The following is a 25,009-nucleotide window of genomic DNA, read 5'->3' as shown; positions in this document are numbered from 1 at the left end:
GCACAGGTACTAAGCGCAGACAGAATGAAGTTTCATTATCAGAACTAAAGTGCTGAGATTTTTATTGAGTTCAAAGGAGTAAGAAATTGTCAGAGTTTCACTTGTACGAACTAAAGCTAAACCTGCGCACCACCAATCCTGTGGTTGGGTGGAAGCGCAGCAATATCAAGGCACTCGTAAGTAGTAATACCCATTCGAAAGATAGGAAAATGCCATCCCCATTACGCCAGTATCGGTCCCTGCTGGTTCAGCAGCTCCGGTGGCGGATTGTCGATGATAAACTTAAGATTCTGTTCCGGCCATTCGTACGTTAGTGGAATTTTCAGCCCGTCCGCGCTGCGCGTGCTCAGCTCACCGAAGCGTTCGACCATGCGCGGCACCAGCCGGTTCGGGATCAGTATCTGCACCCAGCTGCCGAGCACCGCGTACGGCGTTTGGCGGTTCACGATCGAGCCGGTCACCGATTCGGCCACGAACGTGACGGCCATATGCTGCGCCTTGAAGGTAAAGTGTCGCCCGTGCCGGATGCGATCGCGCACGGCAAGCATGAGGAATTTGGCGGCGTACGGTGCAAGCGTCAGCTCGATGCCGGTCAGCGGGAAGACACGGGACGGAATGTTCGGATTGTCGAACGGATTCACCATATCCGAGGACGTCGAACCGGTCGACTGTTCCAGCGTATCCTTTTCGGGCGCTTCCTCCTTCACCGCAATGTTGCAGGACGAGATGGAGCGGGACAGGTCTTCGTCCGGATCGAGCACCTCCTTTTTGACGGCCACGGTGAGTGCACCTTTGGCGAGCTCTTTGAAGGTAAAGTCCGCATTCACACCGGCCAGATCGGACCCCTCCTTTTCCAGATCTAGCTCGAGCTGGCGGAGCGTCTCGGGGAACTGCTCGAACACGCTGCTCGATCGGGCCATATCCGTGATCAGCCAGGGGCCGCCCGTGGCCGGATCTTTTGTCAGCAGATTCAACATACCCTTCCCGTTCCAGCGGGACGCTTGTTCCAGCTCCTCGCTCGTCACGCCCACGATCTGCAGGAAGTCCACCCAACCGAACGGGGTTTCCGTCCGCGGGAGCTGAGGGTCTTCCGCTATTAGCATGTGCTGGATGGCCGTGTTGCTGTCCTTGCTTCCGTCGAGCGATCGACGCCAGGGGATGTTGTCGCCGGTGCAGAGCCGATTGCCCGACTGGAACACGTACTTGGCGAGCGATTGCAGCAGGTTCGCGGGCCAGGTCGGTGGCCGCTCGTTGGCCGCCGCGTCGGGGGACTTTACCAGCCGGAAGGTAAGTTCAAAGCCCATGCCAGAGCGTGGCTCAAGACCGCCGGAAGTGTCTGCCAGATGCACCCGCCCATCGCCGTGTAGGTCGGACAGACCGAAGCTTACGTAGTGCCAGTGGGGCGGGATGTTTTGCTCCGGATCGCCGGCATTGTGATACATGCTGATGTAATCCAACGGATCTTGTCCGCCGAGCCTGTGGGTAGTAGTAAATGGAAAGAAATGGTTGGTGGCGTTCATTCCCCAACCGGTCTCGCCCTCACACGCTTACCAATACTTCAGCACGGTCGTCACCTGCAGCGGGTTCGTTTGGTCGGGGTAAATTTTCAAACATTGCTCGATGAGTTTCTGTAAACCGCGGGGTAGGATGCGTTTTTTGAGCGCAGTTTCCTTTTCTGGAGCGGCTGCTGCCATTGCAGCGGCGTGATGGAAATTACAAATTAGAAAGATAAAGAAAACGGAAAATCTAAACTAAAATCGGAACCAAAGCTGCAAAGGAATGCAAACTAAACGTAAACAAGCGTCGTTCAATGAGAAAAAAAAACAACAACGGAAACGTCAATTCACATTTGTTCCCAAGCAGCATTTTTAAGGCGTCCAATTGTGATCAAATAGGGGTCAAATAAGCAAGGGTAATATGGAAGGGAAATTTACACTATCGGAAGGGTATTTTGTATAATTTGTTTCAATTGAATGATTCAAATAGGGTTGTTGCTAAAGCCGATCGATTTTGTTCTATAATTGATTGGTACAATAATACAATCACAAAAACTGTTACCAAATGCACCACAGATTAAGTTTAATTGACTGGAAAATAAAAAATCCATTCAAAAAAAAAAACGAATGCTCCATAGCTTCACTAGTTTGCTCAATAGATGGCGTTTTATAACTCATCATTATGCTGTCCTGTTCTTACAATATATTTGCCTAACTTCATCTAATCTTGGCCTTTACATCAGCTTCTAAAACGCTGTGAGAGTGGTCGTGTGGGCAGATACGTGGGTATAAACACCATCGACCATAACTTAAATCTCACTTGCATCAGTTCTGATAGTTAGTTGGCATTGAAGTTTAGTATTTAAACAATTGTATCGCCTTTCTAGTTCTAGCGATGCATAACTTCAATGGGAAACCATACAACAGTACAGAAGGTAGGAGAAAGCGAGGAAAGCAACACTTGTGTGGCTATCCCAACAACAGATGGCGCCACCAGAATGCATCAGTCATGCTAAACGAAGTCTTTTAAGATGCCTTTTAGGATGAGTGCTTGAGCCGTTTAGATCCCGTTTAGTGAATTTGTGGCACTTGCGATACTTGATTTGGACTCAAGACAGACAAATTAGGTTTTAAGCCGTAAGTTGACTGGTTGCATGGACCCTAAGCCATTATAAATTGGAAAATGGTTCCCTGAAGTTGAGGTAACGAAATCTTTTCAGTTGTCCCTACATTAAACAGGCTTTAAAAATGTATAAAACGAATCTATGTAATCGTCCTTGATACGGTTGAAAGATCCAGATGGGAGCGAACTACGTCAGACCAAAGAATCGGCCTCTGTACATTGATTATCACAAAGAGCTTCGTCAGGTTTCATAGATTCTAATCCAAATGCTGGCCTCTTATATTGCAGCACTGACGATTATGTTTGGCAGCCCTCAAAAGTAGCCATAAACTCAAACTAAAATGGTAGTTTAATAGTTAAGAAGCAGATTTTACAAACATCCCCATCACTGCTTTCCCTCCAAACAGTTCACATCCTTGCCAAACTCGATGGAGATGTTACTTTTTTAGGGCTGGATTATTCGTGCCGCTTTCCCTGCACTGTAAGCCATCAAACCTTTACCCTCCCCCTATGGCTGCACTCCATGCCCGTGCATCGTCCAGGTCTAGAGCACAACACTAAATTCCCCCAAAACTCCGGCGACTCGAGGCGCAAGGAGCAGGCACAAAAACACATATCTAGAGGAGAAAAAAAACGGGGAAAAAGATGGCGCACGGATCAAAGATGAAAGGCATTCCGGAGGCGAGCCGGGCGAATCTATTAACGATTCGACCGACAGTGCGCGCGAGTACCTTTGCGAAGGGCGATGTTCATCGCGGGCCCCGACAAACCAGATCCAAGAACCGCAGCGCCCATCAACCGTTCACAAAATGGCTATTTAACTTCCCGACCCAAAACCTCCCGCCTTATTCCTCCCGTTTATTTGTTGGTATACCTTTTTTTTACTCTTCTTTTCCTGCAATGTAACACACACACACAACCTTCTGGTGCGCGTTAGGGGTTTTCCCCGGATGTTGGCTTTTCCTCTTTGGGGGAGAGGGAGCGATTTATCGTTATGAGATTTTGCGCCAAACAGCGGGTGGAAAGTGAAATTCCGTTAGTCTGGAATGGGCTGGTGGCATGGTGGCATGGAGGGGTGGGGACGGCAGAGCAGGAGCATCCCGTTTTTCTGCGGCTTGCTAAAAGAAGGCAACGAAATCCTGCGCGGTGGTCCCGTAGGTCCATCAGCGACGTGAGTGTGTTTAGCGAACATTGGCAATGACTTTCACTTATCCGCCTCTCTCTCTCTCTCTCTCTCTCTCTCTCTCTCTCTCTCTCTCTCTCTCTTTCTAATGATGTTGGGCTTTGATTTTATCGCTCTTTTTATCCGCGAAAGGTTATTTTGCTGTCTAAGCAGGTCTGAAAAGACAAAGTTTGATAAGCAAAATGTGATGAAAATGTAACGAGATTTGAAGTTTTTTTTTTGTTAAATAAAAATATTAAAACTAACAAGTTATTTTAAAACAGGGAATGCATTATACATATTCACTTGCTTCAACACCGCTCCGATCGAAATGCTCCCCCAGAACCAATTGAGCGTAAGCCATACTGCTTTTGCACGATTTAAATCTGTGAATGAAATTCAAAATTCCAACAGCATCCGAACGGATGTGCTTATTTAGCGTTAGTGGATTCCTTCAAGTTGTTTATTGGACAGATTGGATGGAAATGAAATGCTTCACCAGAGCGCTATCTCCACCCGGTACTGGTTGTGGGAGTTTCTGGCCTTTGGCACCATAAAGTGGGCTTGTTGTTGTGATTTAAATTCACATCCCTTACCGAAGGCAATGCACGTTGATTTATGTGAGCTAATAATGAATAAATGTAGAAATAATTTGTTTCCGAATGGAATGTTTTGCTGGGTTTGGGCAAGTTGAAGGCAAGGAACACACTCCCCCTTATGTATCCTTCACACCTTTACCTTCAGTCTGGTTTGCTGCCTCTGGCTGATGTGGCTCGTGGTTTACAATTAGCCAGCATTAGATGGATGATCAGAATGTCAGGTTGTTGCACAAAGAAGCTCGGCACAGCCGAGCGAGCAATCGGGAGAGGAAGATTGAGATTTATGTCCCATTTAAAGGAGGAGACACATCCTATCCTGCGGTAGATGTTAGTAATCTAGCGGGCAAATCACACCATTCCTTCGAACGAGGTGGTAGTGATAATGATTATCTACGCTTAAAATAAAGAAGCAAGTCACCCGTTGGGCGGTGTGCTGCTGAAGTCACGAACGATTAGCATTTGTGAGGCATGAAGGGGTCTATTTTCCACACCAAGTCTGCTAATTTGCGCAGCGAACGGTATTTAAAGGATGTAAATTTAATCTAATTCTGTCTAATGATCATGACGATGGGTGGTGCTAGTGATGATGATGATGATGACAATATTTGCTTCCGTTCCAGTCATGAGCGCAGTGGTGCTCGTGTATAATTCACCCACCGTACGCGAAGGGAAGGAACAAAGTCAAAAGTGAAAAAAAGGAAAAAAACCAACAACGACAAATAAAAAAGGGAAAATAGCCCGCGCAAGGGGCTCGCACTAGACAGGCCAGGCAAATGAAATTTAATAAAAAAAAAAGTGGAGAAGGGGAGAGAGTTACAGCCCTTCGTTGGACCGGAATCGGGAAAAGAATGTGAACGGGCATGGATCCGGCAATCCGTATGACGTGCATCCTTCCTTTGTCCGGGAGAACGAAGCGCGGCAACGAAACATTCCACCGTCGTGCCGTGTGTCCGCTGGCAGGAATGGGTGTCCTACCCAAACGGCGCACCAGCAACAGTGGCCCACCCAACCCAAGCAAGCACCTTCCTTCGCAGAAGGTACACCCGGCGTGTAAGCAATGTTTGTGTGCTTTAAATTTGATTCGGATTTAGCACAACCAACCCACACACACACACAGACACGCCGACAAAATGCACGTGCGTGAAACCTGTCCCTCTTTTTTTATTTTAGGTTTGTTTGACTGAAATCTTCACTGTCACACCAGCCAGCTGGAAAGTGATAGTTAGTACCCAAGGGTGAAAAGTGTGCCGGGATACCCCTGCCCGATTACAATCGCGCTCTCTCGAGAACACGTGTTCCCGGGGGTGTCCGACGTTTAGCGCCGTGAATGCTGCACAGCCTGCAAAAGGGGCAATAAATTTCCCATTAAACTTCACTTCCGACCCCCCTCTCCTCTATCCTGTGAAAGTCCTTCCTTTAATACCGTTTTCCGAAAGCAGAGAACTGACTTTTCGCTTCTTTCGCTTGCGTAACGCGGAACAGAGTTCTATTGCGTACGCGTGCCATCGCTTATCGCGCACACACACCGTGCGCGCTTGGACGCATGCAGCGGGTTACTTTGATGTTCGAACTCGAGTAGCGGATTAGGCGTGTACCTGTTACTGTTGTTCAGCACGGCACGGCCCGTGTTGTGCATGCTGCTGTTGTTTTTAATAATGTCACAAATCTCTGGCACAATTGAGTGTGGAGTGTTGGTGGACAAACAAACAGCACCAAACATAGGGTGGGAATTTTCGCGTTTAATAATCGTGTCTGGAGACACTTGAAGCTGTTGGGATGGTGCTGATTACACTGTTGGCTGTCTTTTTATTGCAATCTAAACAGTTAATATCAAACTAATCACGTGCGATCGTGCGATTCAAAGCACTTTAACAACATTATTGATATTAGATCTTTAATTCGTAACGCACGAGGTAATTAAACATGGAAACTTGTTGTTTCCAATGTACGATTCTACTCATCTGGAGCTGTGTCATTCGTCTCACAGAATTGGAATACTATATGAAAACCATGCATAGCTTTCCAATAAGCTTTCAATAAGAAAGGCAAGTTATATAGTGAGATTTCCCTTTTCCCTTGTGCAATGATTGATTCGATTCGTTGCACTGAATTCGAATCGATTCAACACGCCTAAATCCTAAATCGATCCACCACAGCTCCCGTGCACCCAACAATGGACGTGCGACCCGGGGGCGACCCTCTCCCAGCACCTGACCGCTGTCAACCTTTCTTAATGGCCGTGGCGTTTTATTACCGATCGGGCGGCGTAGAAAATTCACCATCCATTCTACACAATCAGCCATCCTCCCACCCATTCTTACCAGTCCCCTGCTGCCCCGTGTCCCATTGATCCGCGCGGATGGATGATCATTTACGATTTACGGCCTATTACGGCCAAATTAGTCGTATCATCATTATTGGATTTGCTACATTCGGTTGACAAAATATTTTAATAACGCACATTCCAACCTCACCCCGCTTCACAAACCCCTCTGCGACGACGACGACGACGACCCCTCTGTGATGCCGTCCCCGGCATTCTTCGTTCTTCACGCGTTGTATCAAAGCTCTCTCTCTCTCTCTTTCTCTCCCTACCATTCCCGCTACACTTGATGGCGTTTTTGCGGTAGCCTCCGGTACCTTCGCTTTCGGCTTTGCAAACCGGAACCGACATTTCCGCTTGTTCTTTGTCCCTCGTTCCGTCGTATCCTCGGATGGTCGCACTGGTTTTATTGTTCGAGAGGGGTGTCATCGTCCTTTTTAATGTGTGTGTGTGTGTGTGTGTGCGCACAGTGAAAAGGGACCCAATCGCAGTGTGCTATGGTGAAGACGCTTGGCAGGATTGTCGGTTAGCTAACTAACGGGGGCGCACGGTTCACTGCGGGTGTACAAGGCAAACAATCACGCTAAACATATTGCTGGCTGCCGGTTTGTTCAATGAGTGGTGGACATTATTCACCCGGCAATTTATATTGACATTATTAGTTTCGAGTGGCTCCTCGAGCCGGTTTGGTGGTGGTAGCGCGTTTTTGTGGAAGGACAGCGATAGTTTCCTCTCGGTGATGCATTTTCCTGGCAGGAGGGGTTGTTTATTTTCGAAAATATTAATCGTAATCACTTTTGAACAAATTTGAATTGTTGCCGACGAAGCATTTGTGCAATTTGTGAAGTTTGTCTTTTGTTTGATTTCAATTACAGTTTATTGACGAGATATGCGAGATAGTGGGAGATAAACTTTTTTTTCCAATTTGACTTTGCTCGGAGCACATTGAGTCTATTTGTCATATGAGTTCTAAAATACAAAACAACTTTTCAAACCTTTCAAGCAGAAAAAATGATAAAAATATGATTACTATCTATACGATTACTGTTTAATAATTAATATTTAGTGTGCAAAACCACCAAATTTATGACCCATTTGTTGAACCTGTTTAGTACAAATTGACCACGTCATTCTTGCACCGATTTGATTCCAAATAATGTTGTCTGAAAATTTTAATTGAACAAAGACCCTCAGATTACACCACAAACTGGTAATGGTACTGTATTCCAGAGAAAAGGTAGAATAAGAATCAGTCAAAAAGGATCAATTGACATATTTATGATGCACATTTAGCAAGGAAATTCCGCACAATTTCCTCTTCAACCCAGGGCAAAGCAGGGTCGCATTGTTCCCGTTTAGCATGTTGTTAAATTTTCGGTTGATTTTCGGTCCCGTAGACTTTCCTATCACAGACCACCACCACCTCCCCAATACCCCGGGAGGTCGGGAATTATCTATAAAATTTTAATTAAACTTTCGATATTAATTATGGCAAAACATAACCAACACCTTCCCGCCGGTCCGTTACGCCATTACGCTTCGCTACCGTTCGCCGCCATGAATTTAGCCATTCATTTTTCGCTTCAAACAACATCACCACCACCACCGTCACTGGCAGGCAGTATTAACAACACGCCGGGCCCAAAACAAAGGCGAAACGGTTCTCCGGCCGCTAGGTGACACGCGAATGACACCGGGGGCCGTTTCCCCGTCTCTATTCTGGCTGCCTGATTATTAGCCTCTTTCGGGAGAGATGTACAGGGAGAGAGAGTTTTCCTCTCCTCCTTCCATTTGTGTGACCCTTCCCCGGGGGTGTTATCACGGAGCTTCCCGAGATAGTCAGGATTATCGCCATAACAATAATAATCACCGCATCACCGTGTGCGCGCGCGAGTTTGCTCGCTCATTCTCGGAAGCAAATTTTAATTAATGCGTTAATTAATTACCCTGTCCTGGTCCTTGTTCCCTTCCCTTGTGGCTCTTCCCGGAGACTTCCGGGAGCTGTCCCTGCAAGGTGCCAATGGTGCTGCCGAAACAAACGGCCAAACCATAATGTCACCATCAATGGATAATTTATAACTTTCGCCATCCATCCGGAGCGTTCTTGTTGAGCCTTTGGAAGGGCTTTGCTTATCGCCCGGTCTCGCCGCATCGGCCGCGGAACCCTCTGGCCCTCCGTGTACGCTAATGGGATGGAGTCAACGGTACGGCACATAATAATAAGCTCTGCTACCGTGGCTCTGTGTGTGTGTGTGTGAGGTGGAGAGGATTTTATTATATCATAATAAGCGAACGATAATAATGATACCGTGGGACACTGTGGGTAGATTTCAGGGCGAAAATTGCGCGCATGATGGTAGCAAGCAGCAGGCTCCACCTTTTCCGTGAGCGAACGATGCACGAAAGCATGATAATGGGCAGAGTGAAGCCAGTTTTCCGCCAATTTTCACTTGCTTGAGCGATATTGAGTGGGCGCAATATTATTATCAGCCTCCCCCCCCCCCCCCTCTCCATCCATACTGATTAAGTCCCGGTGGGGAGCAGATGATTCGATGGTCGATTCCGATCAGAAAACTATGCGTAACGGGCTGCAATGGATATAGTGGAACCAACATTTGTTTATCTATTCTTGCGTGTTAGATTTATCCCGAAGGTTTCGTTATTAACAACGTATGCCATTGATGTGATTTGAAATTTCGTTTTAAAATTGTCTCTAATTACTTGCCAAAGCAAAGGTCGATCGTCATGCGCCCATTGCTTTCCTATTAGCTTCACCATCAATTCCAACAGTGATTAGTCATTATACAGAGAGAATGCAATATCAAAACTCTTGTATAAGCATTATAATTGCCTTCAAACAATGCTGTGTATAAATTGCATTCAATTACCAATTAGGACAAGCCTCGGACAGGGCTTCGGTCCGGTTGGCGGGTTTTTATTTCATAATCCTCATAGCAGCAAACGAATTACTCTAGCCCATCCCATCTAACGATCGTTTACAAATCCCCCCCCGAAGAGGTCACTTCAAACCACTTCAAACAATTGTTATTTTCCCTCTGATGAACAACGATGGGGCCCAGCAACAGTATCTCTGCTCCCCCCCCGCCCCACCCCCCCCGCTCGTGGGTCGTTGCAATAATAATAACCATTTTCCCCGGGCTCCCCATCTGCCGGGGCAGCTAGGACATTGCCGAGTGCCTTGCCTTGCCTACGAAAATGATACCAACGAGCAAGCAAAGGTACGATGGCCCTCGTCCAGCAGTAGCCGCCCCGAACCAGTGCCAAAGTGCTCAGTTAAAATATCAAAGAGAAAAATTAACAAATGAATCAAAAGAAACATTTTCATTTCCATCTCGTTAGTGTGTGGTTGGCGTACACTCTCCGTCTCTTCCCCTCTTTCTCTCACTCGCTCTCGCTCTTCGTTGGTGAACCAGGGGAGAGCGGAAAGATTTTCTCCATGGCTTGCTATGGTAATAATAATTGCAATAAAATCCCATACACACCCGACGAATCAGGAGGTGGATCAGGAGGAGAAGGAGGAAGACGGTGACGAGGACGAGGATTTTCAGGGCACCAAGGGGAGAGCAAAACTTTGGAACGCCGCACAAAAACAATCATTGTCTATTTGTGGGACGAAAGAGAAAAGGATGAAACAGAGGGATGGATGGGGAAATATTTCCCGGATCATCATCATTTGGATGGCGTTCTAAATGGTGCCCGATTTTCCACGCTTCAGTCTACCTTACTCCCAGATTCGGGCAGATCCTTTAATCTATGTACATGTTTTGGTCTCTCTCTCTCTCTCTCTCTCTCTCTCTGTGTTGATCTCTCTATCTCTCTTAACGAGATGAATACCATTTCGATGGATGAAATATCAAACGGGCATACAATTCATCCCAATTGGACGGGGGGCACCCACAAATGAAACCGAGCGGGCAAAAAAGGGGGAAAACGTTGCCCGCTGTGTGTGTGTATCCTCAAACAAAAACGGAAAAACAATGGTTGAAACGGGGGTGGGGTGGAGGGCTTGGAGAAAATGGCAATTTTGTGGCTACTCAACCTGACTTTGACCCGAGATGCGATGGCATGAAGCGATATTGTTTTACTCCCGAAAAAAAAACGCCCCCCAATCTGTTATTACACTGAGAATCAACAAATCTGGCATGAGGGCAGCCTGTTACGGGGGATGATCGGAGAGAAGAGAGTTTTGAGGTGGGGGGTTGGTCCAAAAATTGAAATTTTATTAATAATTTCACTGCTCCCTTTCGGTATGGTGTCCAATTACTTGCGCGCGATCATCTACGGGTATGCGTGGGGTAAGCGGCAATGGCAATGGCATACATAAATGCCAAAAACGTTCAACCTGGGAACAGAACTTGGGGCGAGGATTCACTAATTGAAAAGTTATTTTAGTGCTTTGAGTATTGTGGCATTGCCGTTTATGGGCATTTTTTTGTGTCATGCGTGACGAAAAAAAAGGATAATCGTTGCTGGGAATGTCCACTATTTCATTCAAACATCAGGCAGCAAAATTATGGCGTCGTGTCGGAGGGCTCACTTTAGGATAGGTTCGCTACAATTTGTTGGTTCAAATCTGTTTGTTTGGAGCTCTGAATGACAGATTGCTAGTTTAATGAAGAACTAAGTATAATGTAATATACATACATAGTCAAATGCCTAATTTCCACCTACTTTCAAACTTTGCGACTTTCTGAACAGTTTCTTAGACTTCTTATACAAGAGAAGCGAAAGCACCATGCGTTGCGACTGACCCTGACCACTTATTATTTGATTATTTGTTTTATTTATTTTGTTTAAACAAATAAACAAATTACTAACTTATGATAACACAATAATCGATCAGATTTATTGCTGCGATATCCTCGATAAGGAACGATTGTACCACTCAATGCTATATCGAGATAAGAGGCGGGACTCATCATCATCTACTTATAGGGGCAATGTCTTTACACATCGTTGATTGTACTATGCCCCTGAAAAACAAAATCAGGCCGATGTCTGAGAAAAACCTCGGGAAAATCATCCTTAAATATAAGAACAGACATGAAAAACATGAGGTTTACTGAAATTCGGTCTTTATTTCTTTAAAAAAAATACCATGTAGCTTGACGATATTGACCATTATGGTGCTGACATTGAATGATAATTCCCATTAGTCAATAGTTTTAGTCTGTAGCTCTCAATTGTATTCTTCATATGCATATTAAACAACTTAAAGTCAGAACACTATTTCAGAAAATTAAAAAAACGGCTATGTTTGGTTTTTCTATTGATTCTTTCAGATCTCAGCCAGGTTTTTTAGCATTATACCAGTACAGCCAAAGGGTATAATTACGGGATGAGTTAAGGTTACTCATAAAGTAACGCGTAACGTATACCAGATGCATTATAATTATTCCTTTCTGGTATTTATTGTGTAATCCAACTCAAATCGATAAAAAAAATAAGCAAACTCGAGCCATCGTGATGCCAATAGGCCGGCATTTTGATTCACTCTCCCATCCCGTTGCATTCCATTCATTTGCATTGAGCGATATAAAATGCCAGCGAAGAAAATGCTCAGCAAAAGCGTATTTTGCAAAATAATTCCAACGTTTGTATCACTGCTAGGGAGCTCATTCGAGGGAAAATACTTCAATACAGCAAGTCCCGAACATTGGTAAAGCGCGGAAACGATTGGTCTCTCAATTGTTGTTCAATTTGCGCTGTACTGCGAGCATTCATTGCTGAACAAACATATTAAATATTTTGCGACCACGTTATTTTGCCTTCACCGGTCAAAGAAATGCTGTGTAGGTAGCTGCGAGGAAGAAAAAGCAACTCTGCAGGATTAAACTGTGAAGGAGTGTTTGGAGCACGGTAAATCATGTGGAATGTACACAGTTTGCTATCCTCTCTAACGAGCGCTCTCTAATGAATTCATTAAAAACGTACCGTTTTACTCATTTGCAAACCGCTGGTCGCCAGGACCCCGGCCAGTATGACATGGACACTGGACAGCATCTGGTGGACATTGGTCAGCTTTGTTGCTGGAGAGACTGGCCAAAGAGGATTATTAGATGTTATCATAATCGCGTGTCGTGTATGTGTTGGCCGTCCTGCGAGCAAAGCGACAGCAAAGCGTCTCCTTTCGGGCAAGCTTCGTTAGTCGCTGTGGACGGTTGAGCTGCATTCCAGGTAGCCCGTGCGGTTGCTATGCGTACCGACCGAAGTGTGCAGTGCAGTGTCCGGTGGTGTCCGGCGGTGGCTGACGTTTTGATATGATTAGGTTAGGGCTGCAAAGCAATGAAACGGATTATTACATTAGCGATGCTCGGTATGAAGTGAAAGGAAGCCACTTCTTTGCAAATTAATAAGGAAAATATTATAAATTTTCGAGGAAAATGGTTACGAGCTGTACGAATCTTTGTATAGATTTAAATATCCGTAGTTTAAATTGAGGTTAAATTAAAATAAGAGTAAAAGTAAACATGACAAGTAACTTTAACTATATATAGTGTCCGTTTAAGTAACATCGATATTACATCAGTAAATGTTTAGAGACCATTTTGAATCCACTCTAGCCCATACTGCAAACCCAAAGCACAATCCATGGTAGCGCAATACACGTTACCAACGATACCACCACCCTACACCGAGAGGAGAGCGCTTGTAACGTGATGTGTGTGTTGTTAGTTTCCTGCCGCTGTTGCCGCCAAAAAACGACCGCAGCAATAAAAACGTGGGCGGAGCTATGCACGCAATCCATGCAACAACGACGACCCAACGGGGGAGGGAGAAAATCGTTCGTGGAAAACCGCCAACCCCGCTGCTGACGGTGGAGACGCGGTAGTAGAAGAGGCAGCAGCAGCAGTAGTAGAATCATCATCATTAGCCCCATCGTTTGCGCCCTGCTGTGCGTCCTGTGTTGTTACCGCGTTACCGTTGATAAACATGGGGTTGCTTTTTCTGTAAACATTTCATGAAGAGAGCTTTTCCTTGTATTGTGTTTTTGTCTGTGCGTGTGTGGGTGTGTGACGTTGCTTCGCTACGTTCCAGTGGAGTGATTTTTTGGCTTTGGTTTTTGCATTGAATCTGCTTGAATCGAAAGTGTCAAACAAGTGTTTGCCGATTGTGTGCTACACCGTTTGCCCGACGGAGTATTAACTTAAGATTGTAAAATGCACTGTGAGCGTAATCAATGCGAAGAATGTACCTGTACACCCATCGTGGGTCGGTCTAGTGAAGGCAATGCATTCTGCACAGCTTCTTCCCAGCCTCTTGCGCCAACCTCATCCCTCTCAACCACTCACTGCGAATATGTGTGAACTCTTAATTAACTCAATGCAATTGCATCCTAATTGAATCACACACATCATACTACACTCCGCCGCAAATCGCAATCGGAGATAGCCACCCCGAACCCCACACCATTCCGGATTTTGATTCGGCATCTGGTGCACTTGCACTTGAAGAGCGCGGCCGGTACTTGGCCAAACATTTAAAGCCCGGCTCTCTGGCTGGCGTTAAAATTCACCAAAACGTCGAAAGCTTCACAGCACACCGATCGCCCACCGTCACAGTGCGGTTGCCCACCGTCGGCCAATTGTCGGCGGACGATTGTAATGCTTACGCGGCCGCTTTCCTTTCCTATCTCAGCTCCGGCGCGAAAGCTGACCCCGGCATGTCACCATTTTCTGGTGGAATGCTGCTTCCGGCGGTTGGTAAACGCTACCGGCCACCGACCATCCTTCGCCGCACCGTCGAAAGTGTCGAAGACGCGCAATAATGCAATTAACGTTCGTTCGTCCCGTTTTCCAGTTCATTTGGTTTGCCACTTGGCGGAGAGGATGCCCTGGTGGATGCGGGCAGCGTCTAATTTGCTCTTAATTTTCCCACCCACCCTCAACTTCTAGACGTTTCTTGGTTCGTCTCTGGCACGACGTTGGGCGTCTGATAACTCAATTAAAGCAGCGCGCAATTGTGGGTCATTTATAGATGGAGCCGTCGAATATCAAGGACCACCCCGGCGGGAAATTCCTGGAGATGTGATCCGCTCTTCCCGGTTCACTGGTGTCGCTTCTGTTTCTGGTTTCTGTTTTCACTTTCTTCCGTAATATTACTAGGCACTTTTTGTATTGTTGTAAGTAACTTTTTTAACTGTCATTTTAACGGTTTTTTTTTATTATTTTGGCCAGTTTACAGCATCAAACTCTGTAGCAAATGTACCGTCCATACGGCTCAAACCAAGTTCTATCTTTCTCAAGTGATAGAACCCCAATCTGACTGTCTCAAAACCAGCGGCCAGGCAGGGTTTGGCTTGGCGCACTTGTTTTACGTACGGACAAATTCGGTTCCCTCAACCACCCTCCTTCCCCCCTGCCAAGGCAATCCGAAGCGCACATTCCTGCCTTGGCGTGGAGTGCCTTTGATATTTCCGTCAACGGCGAAACACGAAAGTGAAACGCACCGAAAAGTATTTCAATTAGAATTCCTTCACCAGCACCCTCACATACACACTCACCGACGGGTACTCGTGAAGGTAGGATATTATAGGGGGATGTTTTTTTTTGTTTTGTTATTTGGAGGCTGGATATCCCAGGGAGTGTTGGAGCGAATCTTTCGCTTTCCGAGGGAGTTTTCCGGCTCATACCGTGTTTTTTTTTTTTTTGTTGTAGTTCTAATGGGGAGATCATACTTAGTATGTCTGTGTGTAATGAACGTGTAGACATAAAATTACATAAATACAGCTTGCAAATGAAACAAAATAAACACCAAATAGCATGAGGTAACCACAACCCAAAGTTAACTAGCAAGTAATTTTGAATGCTAATTCAGAGTTCATTCAGAGTGTTTTTAAATCTATTATTTGTATTAATGGGATACAAGTGTTAAAAAGGAGTCAGACAGACGTCAATAGCACGACATTGTATTGCGTGTTGCATACCTTTAGAACAACATAAGGCAAAACAAATAACCAGGTTAGAATAGGCCGTCTAAGGCATACCATGAATGCTGGACTATTAATGTTTGATTAGTTATGAGATTATTGTTTTTTTTTAACTTAAGCTTCCATTTATAATATCCTCTCGTTGTGCTAATCTGTATTATATACTAATAGTGATAATCTAAAACGACGATTGATATCAATTGGTGCCGTTTATCTGATGTTCAGTGCTGAATTAAATCGCTTTAAAAATCGGCCTCCTTTCCAAGTTCATGCTGCAACATCTTACTGAACTTCCATCCTTTTCCATACACACTGTTTCTTCTTAGGAGATCACACGCCTTCGAAATCCTTGGCAGACGTTTTTCTATGTATCCTTTCTACATTTCTATCTAATTTCTTTACCCCCCCAAAAGCATCTAAAACAAACGAACAAAAAAACATCCAACCCCAAAACCAAACCGGTGTTTACCATAACCATCCTTAGCCCCAACCCCCCTTAACCCCATTCGAACCCGGTCGGTCGGTCGGTCGGTCGGTGTGTTCGGTTCATTTAATTTACGCTTCCTAATGCTTCGCCATTAGCTTTCGCCTTGGCCTGCTCCGATCAGCTAGCACATTCCGTTCCTGCACATAGCGGCACTGCACTTCCCTCCCAACTCCCTCACAGAACGGAAGGGGAGGAAGGGGGCACACATTTTTTTTTGTTGCCTAGCCCTGCGACCGTCCCTGAGCAGCTAGACAAGCCATCGTGCGCCTTCGTGCGCCTTCGTCGCTCCATTTTCGACCAGCGCAATCTTGCTGTCAATTAAATTTCCCGTTAAGAAAATGAGCCCGAAAATTCACAGCAACTTAATCAGTCCTCCCCACAAAGGGGCATTTGGGGAAGAGGCTTTAGCTTTCTGCCTGTTTGGCAAGGCACATCGTTCCCTCGGGCCACAGCCAACGCTCTCCAATTCCTTCCCGAAACGAACCCAAAAGTGTTTCAAATGAGATGAGGTTGCGGGCTGTTTCATTTTTCTTTCGGCACTTCGGGAAAAAGGGACCGAAAAAGAGCGAGAGCGAGAGAGAGACAGAGCTCAACTGTTTGTTCAGTGGAAGATGTGATAGAAAGAGAGTGTGTGTGAGAGAGAGAGATGGAATGACAGAGTGGATGGAACTAGAGCGAGAAAATGAAACAGTAGGCTGGTAAATTACTGTTTTGCTCCGCCGAAGCTCTTGCCCTATCCCCGTGTGCGGCCCTCCACACCGTGGAAAAATGGCCGACGTTTTACGTTTTTAACGCAACTTGATGATGGGTTTTCCCGAGAGCGGAAGGGAAGGAAGGCGAAACAAACGAGCAAGCAAAAGCCGGAAGTGGAAAACTGACGCATGCGTACGGCTAGCGTTTTCCCTCGGAGGGTGGAAAATTACGTCTAGTTGACTCCTTTCCGCCTACAGCGCTATTAGTCTCTCTCTTTCTCTCTCTCTCTGTCCCTCACACACTTGTCTTTTGTAATCTTACCCTAATCACCCTCTTTCCCCACATCTACCCTTTTCCGTGCAGGAACCTCGCACACACTCGCACCCCACACGCACCCACGAGCGGATTGCCGTGGAAATAGTGAAGGCAAATGTTCCACATTCCCTCGCTAATATTGTTGTCAAGTGTTATGATTTTATTTTAGCCCATCCTTTTCCCTGCCAACCTGCCTTCCACCACTTCTCACAGTTTTACACACGTACCAACAAACTCACTTGTGCTACGCGGCTCTCTCGCTCACTCACTCGCCCGGTTTTGGAGGCTCTATTGCGTTGGGAAAGCTCGCCGTCGGGAAAGCGTATCGTACAAAATGGGGAAACTTGACTAATGGGAAGGGGAGGTGGAAAAGCGAAGCATGGTGCGGTTTATTCCGAGAATGAACATTTAGGGACCAGATTTGGTCGGGTTGGTTAGCCTTTTTACTCACAGTATTTTCAGGCCGACCTTTTCCCCCCCTCTTCCGCGCATCGTACTGGTTGTCATCCCACCGATTTCAACGCTTGCTGCGTGGTGCGTTTTCCCATTCATGACTTTATGGTATTTTTATTAGCCTTTCCGTTCTATCAAAGCAGCAGCAAGTCCTAGTGAGACGATGGCTGGTATTATTGAATCCGTTCGTAGCGGGAACGTACGGCGCTCACATGAAATTCTAGGGATGGCAACACATTTCTTGAGCCCGCTCTTACAACGCCGCTGTGAATAACTGTAGCAACCATCTAGTAGGTTAGGAGAATGAGTGTCGGGACGTACGCCGCCGCTACGAACGGATTCAATAATACCAGCCGATGTGTGTGCTGTTTTTGCCAAGAAGGGTGGAGAGAGAGAGCAAGAGAGAAATGAGAGAGCGAGCACGACGGGATGGTTTTGATTGTCTGGTCAAATTAACGAACCATCATTGCCCGTTTTCCATTCGACGCCCCTGCTATGCTTCCCTATGCACCTGCAAAAACAACATCATCATTATTGGGTGAGGTGGCTGCCACTCACTCACCCTCCGAGGGGTCCGTGTATCGGTTGCATCAGCGCGACGGAAGGATAGTAGGGTGTTCGGGCTCGTTACGGTGCAGGTCCTGTGGACGCGTTGTCCTGTCTGGTCCAGCCAGCCAGTCAGTCAGTTGTTGACGCTCGTACGCACGGTATCGCTTGCCTTAGAGTTTACGGTTACTGGAGCATTTAAATGGTTGCTACTGTTAAACGCCTAATCCGGGATTCGGTCACCCTAAAAGCTAGCTTAATGAGCTGTGCGTTAATATGTGCCAAAACGAAAAGTAATTTCTTTGATGTGATGTGTGTTAATTACATTAGTGTTGAATACAAACGGAACACTCAGAAGTGTTAAAGTGCTTGTCTAAAGAAACCCGTCGGACATCGAGAAGTTGCTGCGATTTGCAGAAGTAGTTCGCTTTCGCTATGCTGAAATTACGTTAAGCACAGGTTGATTTTGTGGTTGAACGATAATGACGATGCTACACCAACAGTTTGCATCCCGTTAGCTTCTAATAGCCGACGGTAAAGCACCGATGCACCCCTACCGGAGGGCAATACATCTCATCAATACCACTCATCAACGGCCATAGGTGGAGACATTGCACCCGGATTATGTTACACCCAGCGTACGGCGTACAGCGTACAACTACAGCCGTTTGTTGGACCGCCCAGTAAAAAGGGCTCACACTTCAATGCTGTTTAGTTTGGTGCCAACACTCGTGGTGGCGAATCAAAGGAACCGTAACCGTTTCGTAGCGTCCGTGGCAGTTGCTACGGATACGAAGCTAAACTCACACGTGCATCACACGATACGGAACGGGTAGTGAAGTAAAAACAATTAAATTACATTTGTATTAAATATGATAAAAGTGCCAGTAAAAATCAGCTTTGTGTGTGGTTGAGAGCTTAACGTGCAGTTAAAATGCCCACCCAAATGAAGTTATTGTGATTGCCTGCTTAATTGTTCAAGTGGTGGTACAAGCTGATTCGACTCATTAAGATCTATTGCCATCATTAAATTTGCGGCATTGCGCGTTGCATTGCACACGACGGCAAAAGCATTCCACGAAAGGCTATGAAAAAGCTTTCACATTCAGGTGGCAGTGTGATCATGTGTGTGCTGAGTTCGGTTCGTTTGCTGATAAAAAGCAATTAATTTGTAGCTAATTAAGTGGGCCAAATATTGGCACAGTGTGTGACCAAAAAACACAAACACTTGAAAGGGAGAAGCGAGAAAAGAGGAACAATTCTGTTGTTTGTTAGCTGAATATATGAAAAAGGTAATTATTGATTCTACGTGTATAGCTTTTCCACTTCTTTAAAAATATTTTTAGGGAATTTGATGCTTTTTTTTGGCATTTAAAACTTCCTCTTATTTTTTTGGCACAACAACCGTCGTCGATCAATACCTGCCTGTACCACTAGCGGACTTGGCTTTCAGTGACTTTTGGATAGCAGGATAGCAGGATAGTCAGTCCTACGTTAGGCGGCACGGTCTAGTCTATTTGGGGCTTGAACCCATGACGGGCATATTGTTAAGTCGTACAAGTTGTCGGCTGTACTACGAGACCGGCCATTTAAAGCTAGTTTTGGTTAATAATTAATGATTAATCATGTAAAACATTCAAATTTAGTAAAAAATTCCCTTCTAAGCTATAAATATGAAACATTTTAAATTCCAAACACGTTTAGTTTTATTTGTATCTTCTTAAAAAATTTAAAAAACAAAACTTGCTTTAAAATCACCAAACCTTGCGTTTTTTTATCTTATCATCCTCATCATCAGAAGCAGGAATAATTTGCGACAATGCGAGTAGAAAAAAAGCATTAATTAATAGCACATTTTCTTATTTAATAAATCCATAAAAGTAAGGAGAAAGGATATCGGCAACCGAAGCCGCATAAACTGCAACAAAACAAAAGCCCTTAAATATGAAATCAATCATAACAGCATGAAACCTGACTTCAATAGGAGCAACACAATTGAAACAAAGCAATATCATATTTTCCCCTATTAGCTGTTGCTCATGCAAATGCGATACGTTGGGGGTTTCTTTCTCATCCCCTCGCCGTCGGCCTTTGAATAGATAGCCGTTTTTCTTTTATTAGATTGCTTTGTCGTTTGTCTTCGAAAGTTTCAACCCCATTTGGCGCTGCAATCTATGCATTTATGCCACTAAATTGCACCACTATCAAATGTCCTCGCCCGAATGCGTGTGTGTCACCGATACATGTGCCACAGACCGACTTGCCCAAACGTAAGTGTCAATTTTCCACAGCAATCAACACAATTGATTGTGGCGAGATGTTTTAATGCGCTTTCTGCACCGGCTGTGCTTGTTGCCGCCGGGTGGCTTCTAAGGCTTCAACCGGCATGCAAATGTAATGGCAATGGGGATTGACGGGTTGGTCCAAAAAAGAGAAAAAGAAATAGAAAAGAATATGGATGCCACAGAAAGGAACTAAAACGTGGATCTCAGTTTACTAACTCTGTCCCCTATAAACTGGCTCGCTCGATGAACAATGGAGAGACCGCTCTTACTTAGTGAGCTTAGTGAAGGTATGGCCCGGTATTGTGTATTCTTTATTTCACATGTGGTGTTGCAATCGTAGACACGGGGAAGTGTGTGTGTGTGTGTGTCGGAGTGTAGAATCACTAGCCATAACCTCAATTGTGTTGTGTCCCGTGTGTCCGAACACGAGGGCGGAAGTTTGATACCGTAACGGACAATAGAGCTGGTTCGGGTTGTTGTTTGATGGAAAAGTGACCTCATAAAGCAGGACATTTGATATGATGCCCGGCCTGCGCTGGCATAGGGGCATTTATGCAAATACATTAACCTTTTGCTGTGGCCAATGTTTTCTGGTGCGGTCGGTGGGTAAGCAACATATCGGTATTGGGGGGCTTCATGTGCAACAGTCTAAAGCTGTTAATATGGAGGATGTTACCATGGAGCTAGATTTCATAACAGATCTGTTGTGAGAAACGAACTAAACCTCATCACTCTAGGAACGCTGTCGGACTTTAAGTATCTTTTGTAGACTTAATCTCTATTTTTAATTTTTTTCCTCAATTTCGGCTGAAAATAATTATCTTGAAAGAAGGTAAGCTAGATTGATGGGAAAGAAACTACAATTAACGGCAAGTGAATAGTTAGGTGATTGTGACAGTCACGAAAGTGTTCATAAATTCCTCTCCATGATAAAATGACAAACTCACTGGATACTAGATTGTTCATAAGCTCTGAAAAGTTTCACTTCGGTTGTCCATTGCTATGCAGTGAGGTGAAGGTAAAGCTTTGTAGAAACTTTTCCCTCCCATCCTCTCAGGTCGGTATTATACCTGACGTAGTGACCATGTGGTTACCAATGTGGCTTCACTTTTAATGAGCAAAAAAGGAAAGCTGTTTAATGAAACTTTTTAGCTCAAATCAGGGGACAACTAATTACCAGAAGATAAACCACTTTGTGGAATTGATAAAAAAAACACAGTTGCTCCTTCATTAAGGATCCAGCTGAAGGATCGATGGATACGTCCAACACTTCTGACCACATGTCACGTCACTTACATCCCCTAACTAACAATGGATTCTTTTCGTCCACAGGTATTCACCATGATACACCATCAACCGACGAAGTACCATCATGCGAACCCACTAACCCACTTCCTCAACCTGCACACGTCACACGCCACAGCGGCAGCCGCCGCCGCTCTGGCGCTGGCAACCGATGGTTTGGGCCACAGCCATGCTCACCATGGCCACCAGCAGCTTCAAACTTTGGCGGGAGCGGTTGGCCATCAGCAGCAGCAGCAACAGTTACATGCAGCCGTTAGTCCATCGGCATCGCATCAGCCAGCGTATCACGCAGGTCCTTCGGCGAACCTTCGACCAGTAGAACGGTCCCACAGCTCTCTCGGCCATTACGCTCGATCGTCCCAGGGATCTCGAACGGATGAGGAAGACGAGGAGCAGGATGATAGTAGTAATGATAAGAGCTTTGCTGGCGCACTGGGTGGCCGGGAGCTGAAGAACGAAGCGTTTGATTCGGCGGTCGAGCCGTGCCAAGCGGACGGTAGTGAATCGGAGAACAATATCGATATCGATGTGGATGATCCGGATTCCGCAGAAAGGCCGGGGAGATCCTCTCGTTGTGGGGAAACCGTGCGTAACGAGATGGACAGTGCAAATGGGAAAGAGTCGTTAAAAAAGACATCTTCTGCTAGCGAACAGGAAGATAACGATGATGAAGAAATCGAAATCGATAGTAAAAAACCACACAACGGCTCCCAGCAAGACGATCAAAGTGACCGTCGACTAGGTGCGGGTGCGAGCCCGTGCAACGATACGACCACGGCCGTGCTCGACACGGACGGTTTCGTGGGAAAATCGTTTACGATAGCGGCCATCCTGGGGCTGCGGAAGCAGCAGGATGAGGCGGCCGCGGCTGCCGCAGCCGTTGCCAGCGAGTACAGCGAGGGAGCGATGAATCTTTCCACCGGGGCGGGCTTCCAGCAGCAACAGCGGGTTGCAGCGGCAGCGGTAGCCGCCGCAGCGATGGGACGTTTGCCACTCGTCATGGCGGCCGCTGCCGTCGGTATGGAAAAACGGGACCGTGCCGACAGTGTGGACAGTGTGGATACGTGCGGTGGATCCCTGGGATATGGCCCACAGCAGCAGCAACAGCAGCAGCCGGCGGGTGGCTCACTGAGTGCGCTCCAGAACCTGCATCAGCTACCCGGGCTACATGGTGCTGTTGGTGGGAGCTTTTCCGCTTTTCATCCCTCCGGTGGGAGTGGGTCGGCGAGTGCACATCAGCAACAGCACCTGCATCATCCACACCAACACCATCCGCATCATCATCATCCTCATCAGCATCATCATCAGCATCATCATCCTCATCATGCTCTGCATCATCAGGTCAGTCCACACTTTGCTGGAAACCCTTTCCACCATCACCAGGGACAGCAGCAGCAGCAGCAGCAACAACAACAGTCCCAACAACAAATGCAACAACAACCATCGCAACAACATCAACATTTGCCACAGCATGCAGTAGCACATCAGCAGCAGCTTGCGGCCGGACATCATATGGCACTGGGACCACATCATCACGGACAGAATCATAATAGGGAAAAGTTTAAAGGTATGCCTCAAAGTACAGGGCTCAATGCCACAGAGCCGCCCATGTTAATGTTTGCTTTCTATTCCCCCCCCCCCCCCCCCAACAGACCTGAGCAAGAAATCTGCCATGTCCTCGTCGGCTGCATCGCTAAAAAGTAAACGAGTGCGCACCATCTTTACTCCCGAGCAGTTGGAGCGTCTCGAGGCAGAATTCGAGCGACAGCAGTATATGGTCGGACCGGAACGCCTGTACTTAGCTCACACGCTTCAGCTAACGGAAGCACAGGTAAGCATGCTGAAGAAAGCTGTAACTGGAATAGGAAATGCAATGTAATGTGCCCTTGTCTCCGCGCAGGTTAAAGTGTGGTTCCAGAACCGGCGAATCAAATGGCGCAAGCATCATCTGGAAATAACGCAGCAACGGCTAGCGCTGATCCGACAGCGACAGATAGCGAACGGAGTCCCCATTCCTGCCGGCGAAGTGCAACCACATCACATTCAACAGCAGCAACAGCAGCAGCAGCAAAACGGCATGAGCGGGGGCCGTATAATGAATGCCATGGATTCCCCCGAGCTGACGATATGCACCGACTCGATGGACGCACGGAGCATCAGCGATGGGGACGATTAGAGCGGGCGGTGCGAGAGTTTGTCCACTGTCCGTGGATAGGAAACCAGGATTATACAGGGAGAGTTTGTGAAAATTCACGATAACTGTACGCAGTTGGAGAGTAGTTCCTACGATGTACGGCGAGCTTGGTAGAGCTTAAGTGTAATGTCAGAGGTCAGTTAGCAATAGGAAGGATTTGGGGTAGTGAGTTCTTGTCATTGTGTAAAATGTTTGTAAATATTTTATGTACGAATAAAAATGCCCACTATTAGCAACGTGAATGCCCAAGCGCCACAGATTAAGCTTAAACGACTGGAAAATTGAATATCCATAGTAAAAAAATGAAAGCTCCACAGCTTCATTGGTTTGATCAATAGATGGCGTATTACAACTCATCATTATATTGCTATCCTTTTCTTGCAATGTGTTTCGACAAGTTTCATCTTATCATGACCTATATAGCCTTCTAACTTTCTGAGCAAAAATCTATATGAATGGTCGTGTGGTCAGATACGTGGGTATCAACACCAACGACCATTACTCTAATCTCACTTGCTTTTCAGTGCTGGTGGTTTCGGTTGGAGTTTAGTATTTAAACAATCGTATCGCCGTTCTAGTTCTAGCGATGCATAACTTCAATGCGAAACCATACAACAGTACAGAAGAAATGAGAAAGCTCTCCTCCAAGCGATGAAGCTCAACTGGTTGGGGTATCCCACCAACAGAGAGCGCCACCATCTTTTTCACTATTTTTAGAATGCATGATTCGTTTGCCGTCTGCTAAACGAAGTCTTTCTATATTCCGTTTAGGTAGAGAACTTGAGTCGTTTAGAAGCCGTTTAGTGGTCGTTTAGTGGATTTGTGGCACTTGGGTGGAGGTTATTTGTTGATGTAAGAAAATGTTTTTACTCTCACCCAGAGTGCTTGCTTCCTCTTCTTCTTGGTATGAGAACCTCCCTGGTCATGCTAGTTCAGATAAACTTCATAGACTCTATAGTGTATCATGCAACCGAACTGGACCTTTCGCAATTTATGCTTTGCTCCAGAGGACAAACAAAATGGGAATTTAACTCCGTTCTGGTCTTGTGGGACCCGATGTGTCCATCAAATTGACTTC

General features: G+C 46.0%; 2 protein-coding genes across 2 annotated transcripts; one reads left to right on the top strand and one right to left on the bottom strand.

The window, feature by feature from the left end:
• Nucleotides 1-30: 30 nt before the first annotated feature.
• Nucleotides 31-1,832, bottom strand: LOC1281176 (suppressor of fused homolog). Its single transcript, XM_321114.4, has 2 exons — nucleotides 1,552-1,832; nucleotides 31-1,476 (listed from the first exon to the last, which is right to left on the bottom strand). Exons 1-2 carry the CDS (start codon nucleotides 1,692-1,694, stop codon nucleotides 222-224), a joined length of 1,398 nt encoding a protein of 465 aa, XP_321114.2. The 5' UTR covers nucleotides 1,695-1,832; the 3' UTR covers nucleotides 31-221.
• A 16,077-nt stretch (nucleotides 1,833-17,909) lies between these two features.
• Nucleotides 17,910-24,173, top strand: LOC11175693 (protein disconnected). Its single transcript, XM_061648036.1, has 4 exons — nucleotides 17,910-19,439; nucleotides 21,765-23,304; nucleotides 23,390-23,568; nucleotides 23,638-24,173. The coding sequence occupies exons 1-4, from the start codon at nucleotides 19,431-19,433 to the stop codon at nucleotides 23,911-23,913; spliced, it is 2,004 nt and encodes a 667-aa protein (XP_061504020.1). The 5' UTR covers nucleotides 17,910-19,430; the 3' UTR covers nucleotides 23,914-24,173.
• Nucleotides 24,174-25,009: the final 836 nt, after the last annotated feature.

This window comes from Anopheles gambiae, chromosome 2 (genome assembly GCF_943734735.2).
Source record: "Anopheles gambiae chromosome 2, idAnoGambNW_F1_1, whole genome shotgun sequence".
NCBI lineage: Eukaryota > Metazoa > Arthropoda > Insecta > Diptera > Culicidae > Anopheles > Anopheles gambiae.
Note: the sequence above shows the minus strand (reverse complement) of the source record. Positions and strands in the feature narration are given on the sequence as shown.

Excerpts from the sequence above, each read along its gene's own strand:
- LOC1281176 (XM_321114.4), bottom strand. The coding sequence starts at position 1,694 with ATGGCAGCAGCCGCTCCAGAAAAGGAAACTGCGCTCAAAAAACGCATC. Across the intron at positions 1,477-1,551 it reads ACGACCGTGCTGAAGTATTG|GCTCGGCGGACAAGATCCGT; the intron begins GTAAGCGTGTGA and ends TACTACCCACAG.
- LOC11175693 (XM_061648036.1), top strand. Across the intron at positions 23,305-23,389 it reads TAATAGGGAAAAGTTTAAAG|ACCTGAGCAAGAAATCTGCC; the intron begins GTATGCCTCAAA and ends CCCCCCCAACAG. Across the intron at positions 23,569-23,637 it reads TTCAGCTAACGGAAGCACAG|GTTAAAGTGTGGTTCCAGAA; the intron begins GTAAGCATGCTG and ends GTCTCCGCGCAG.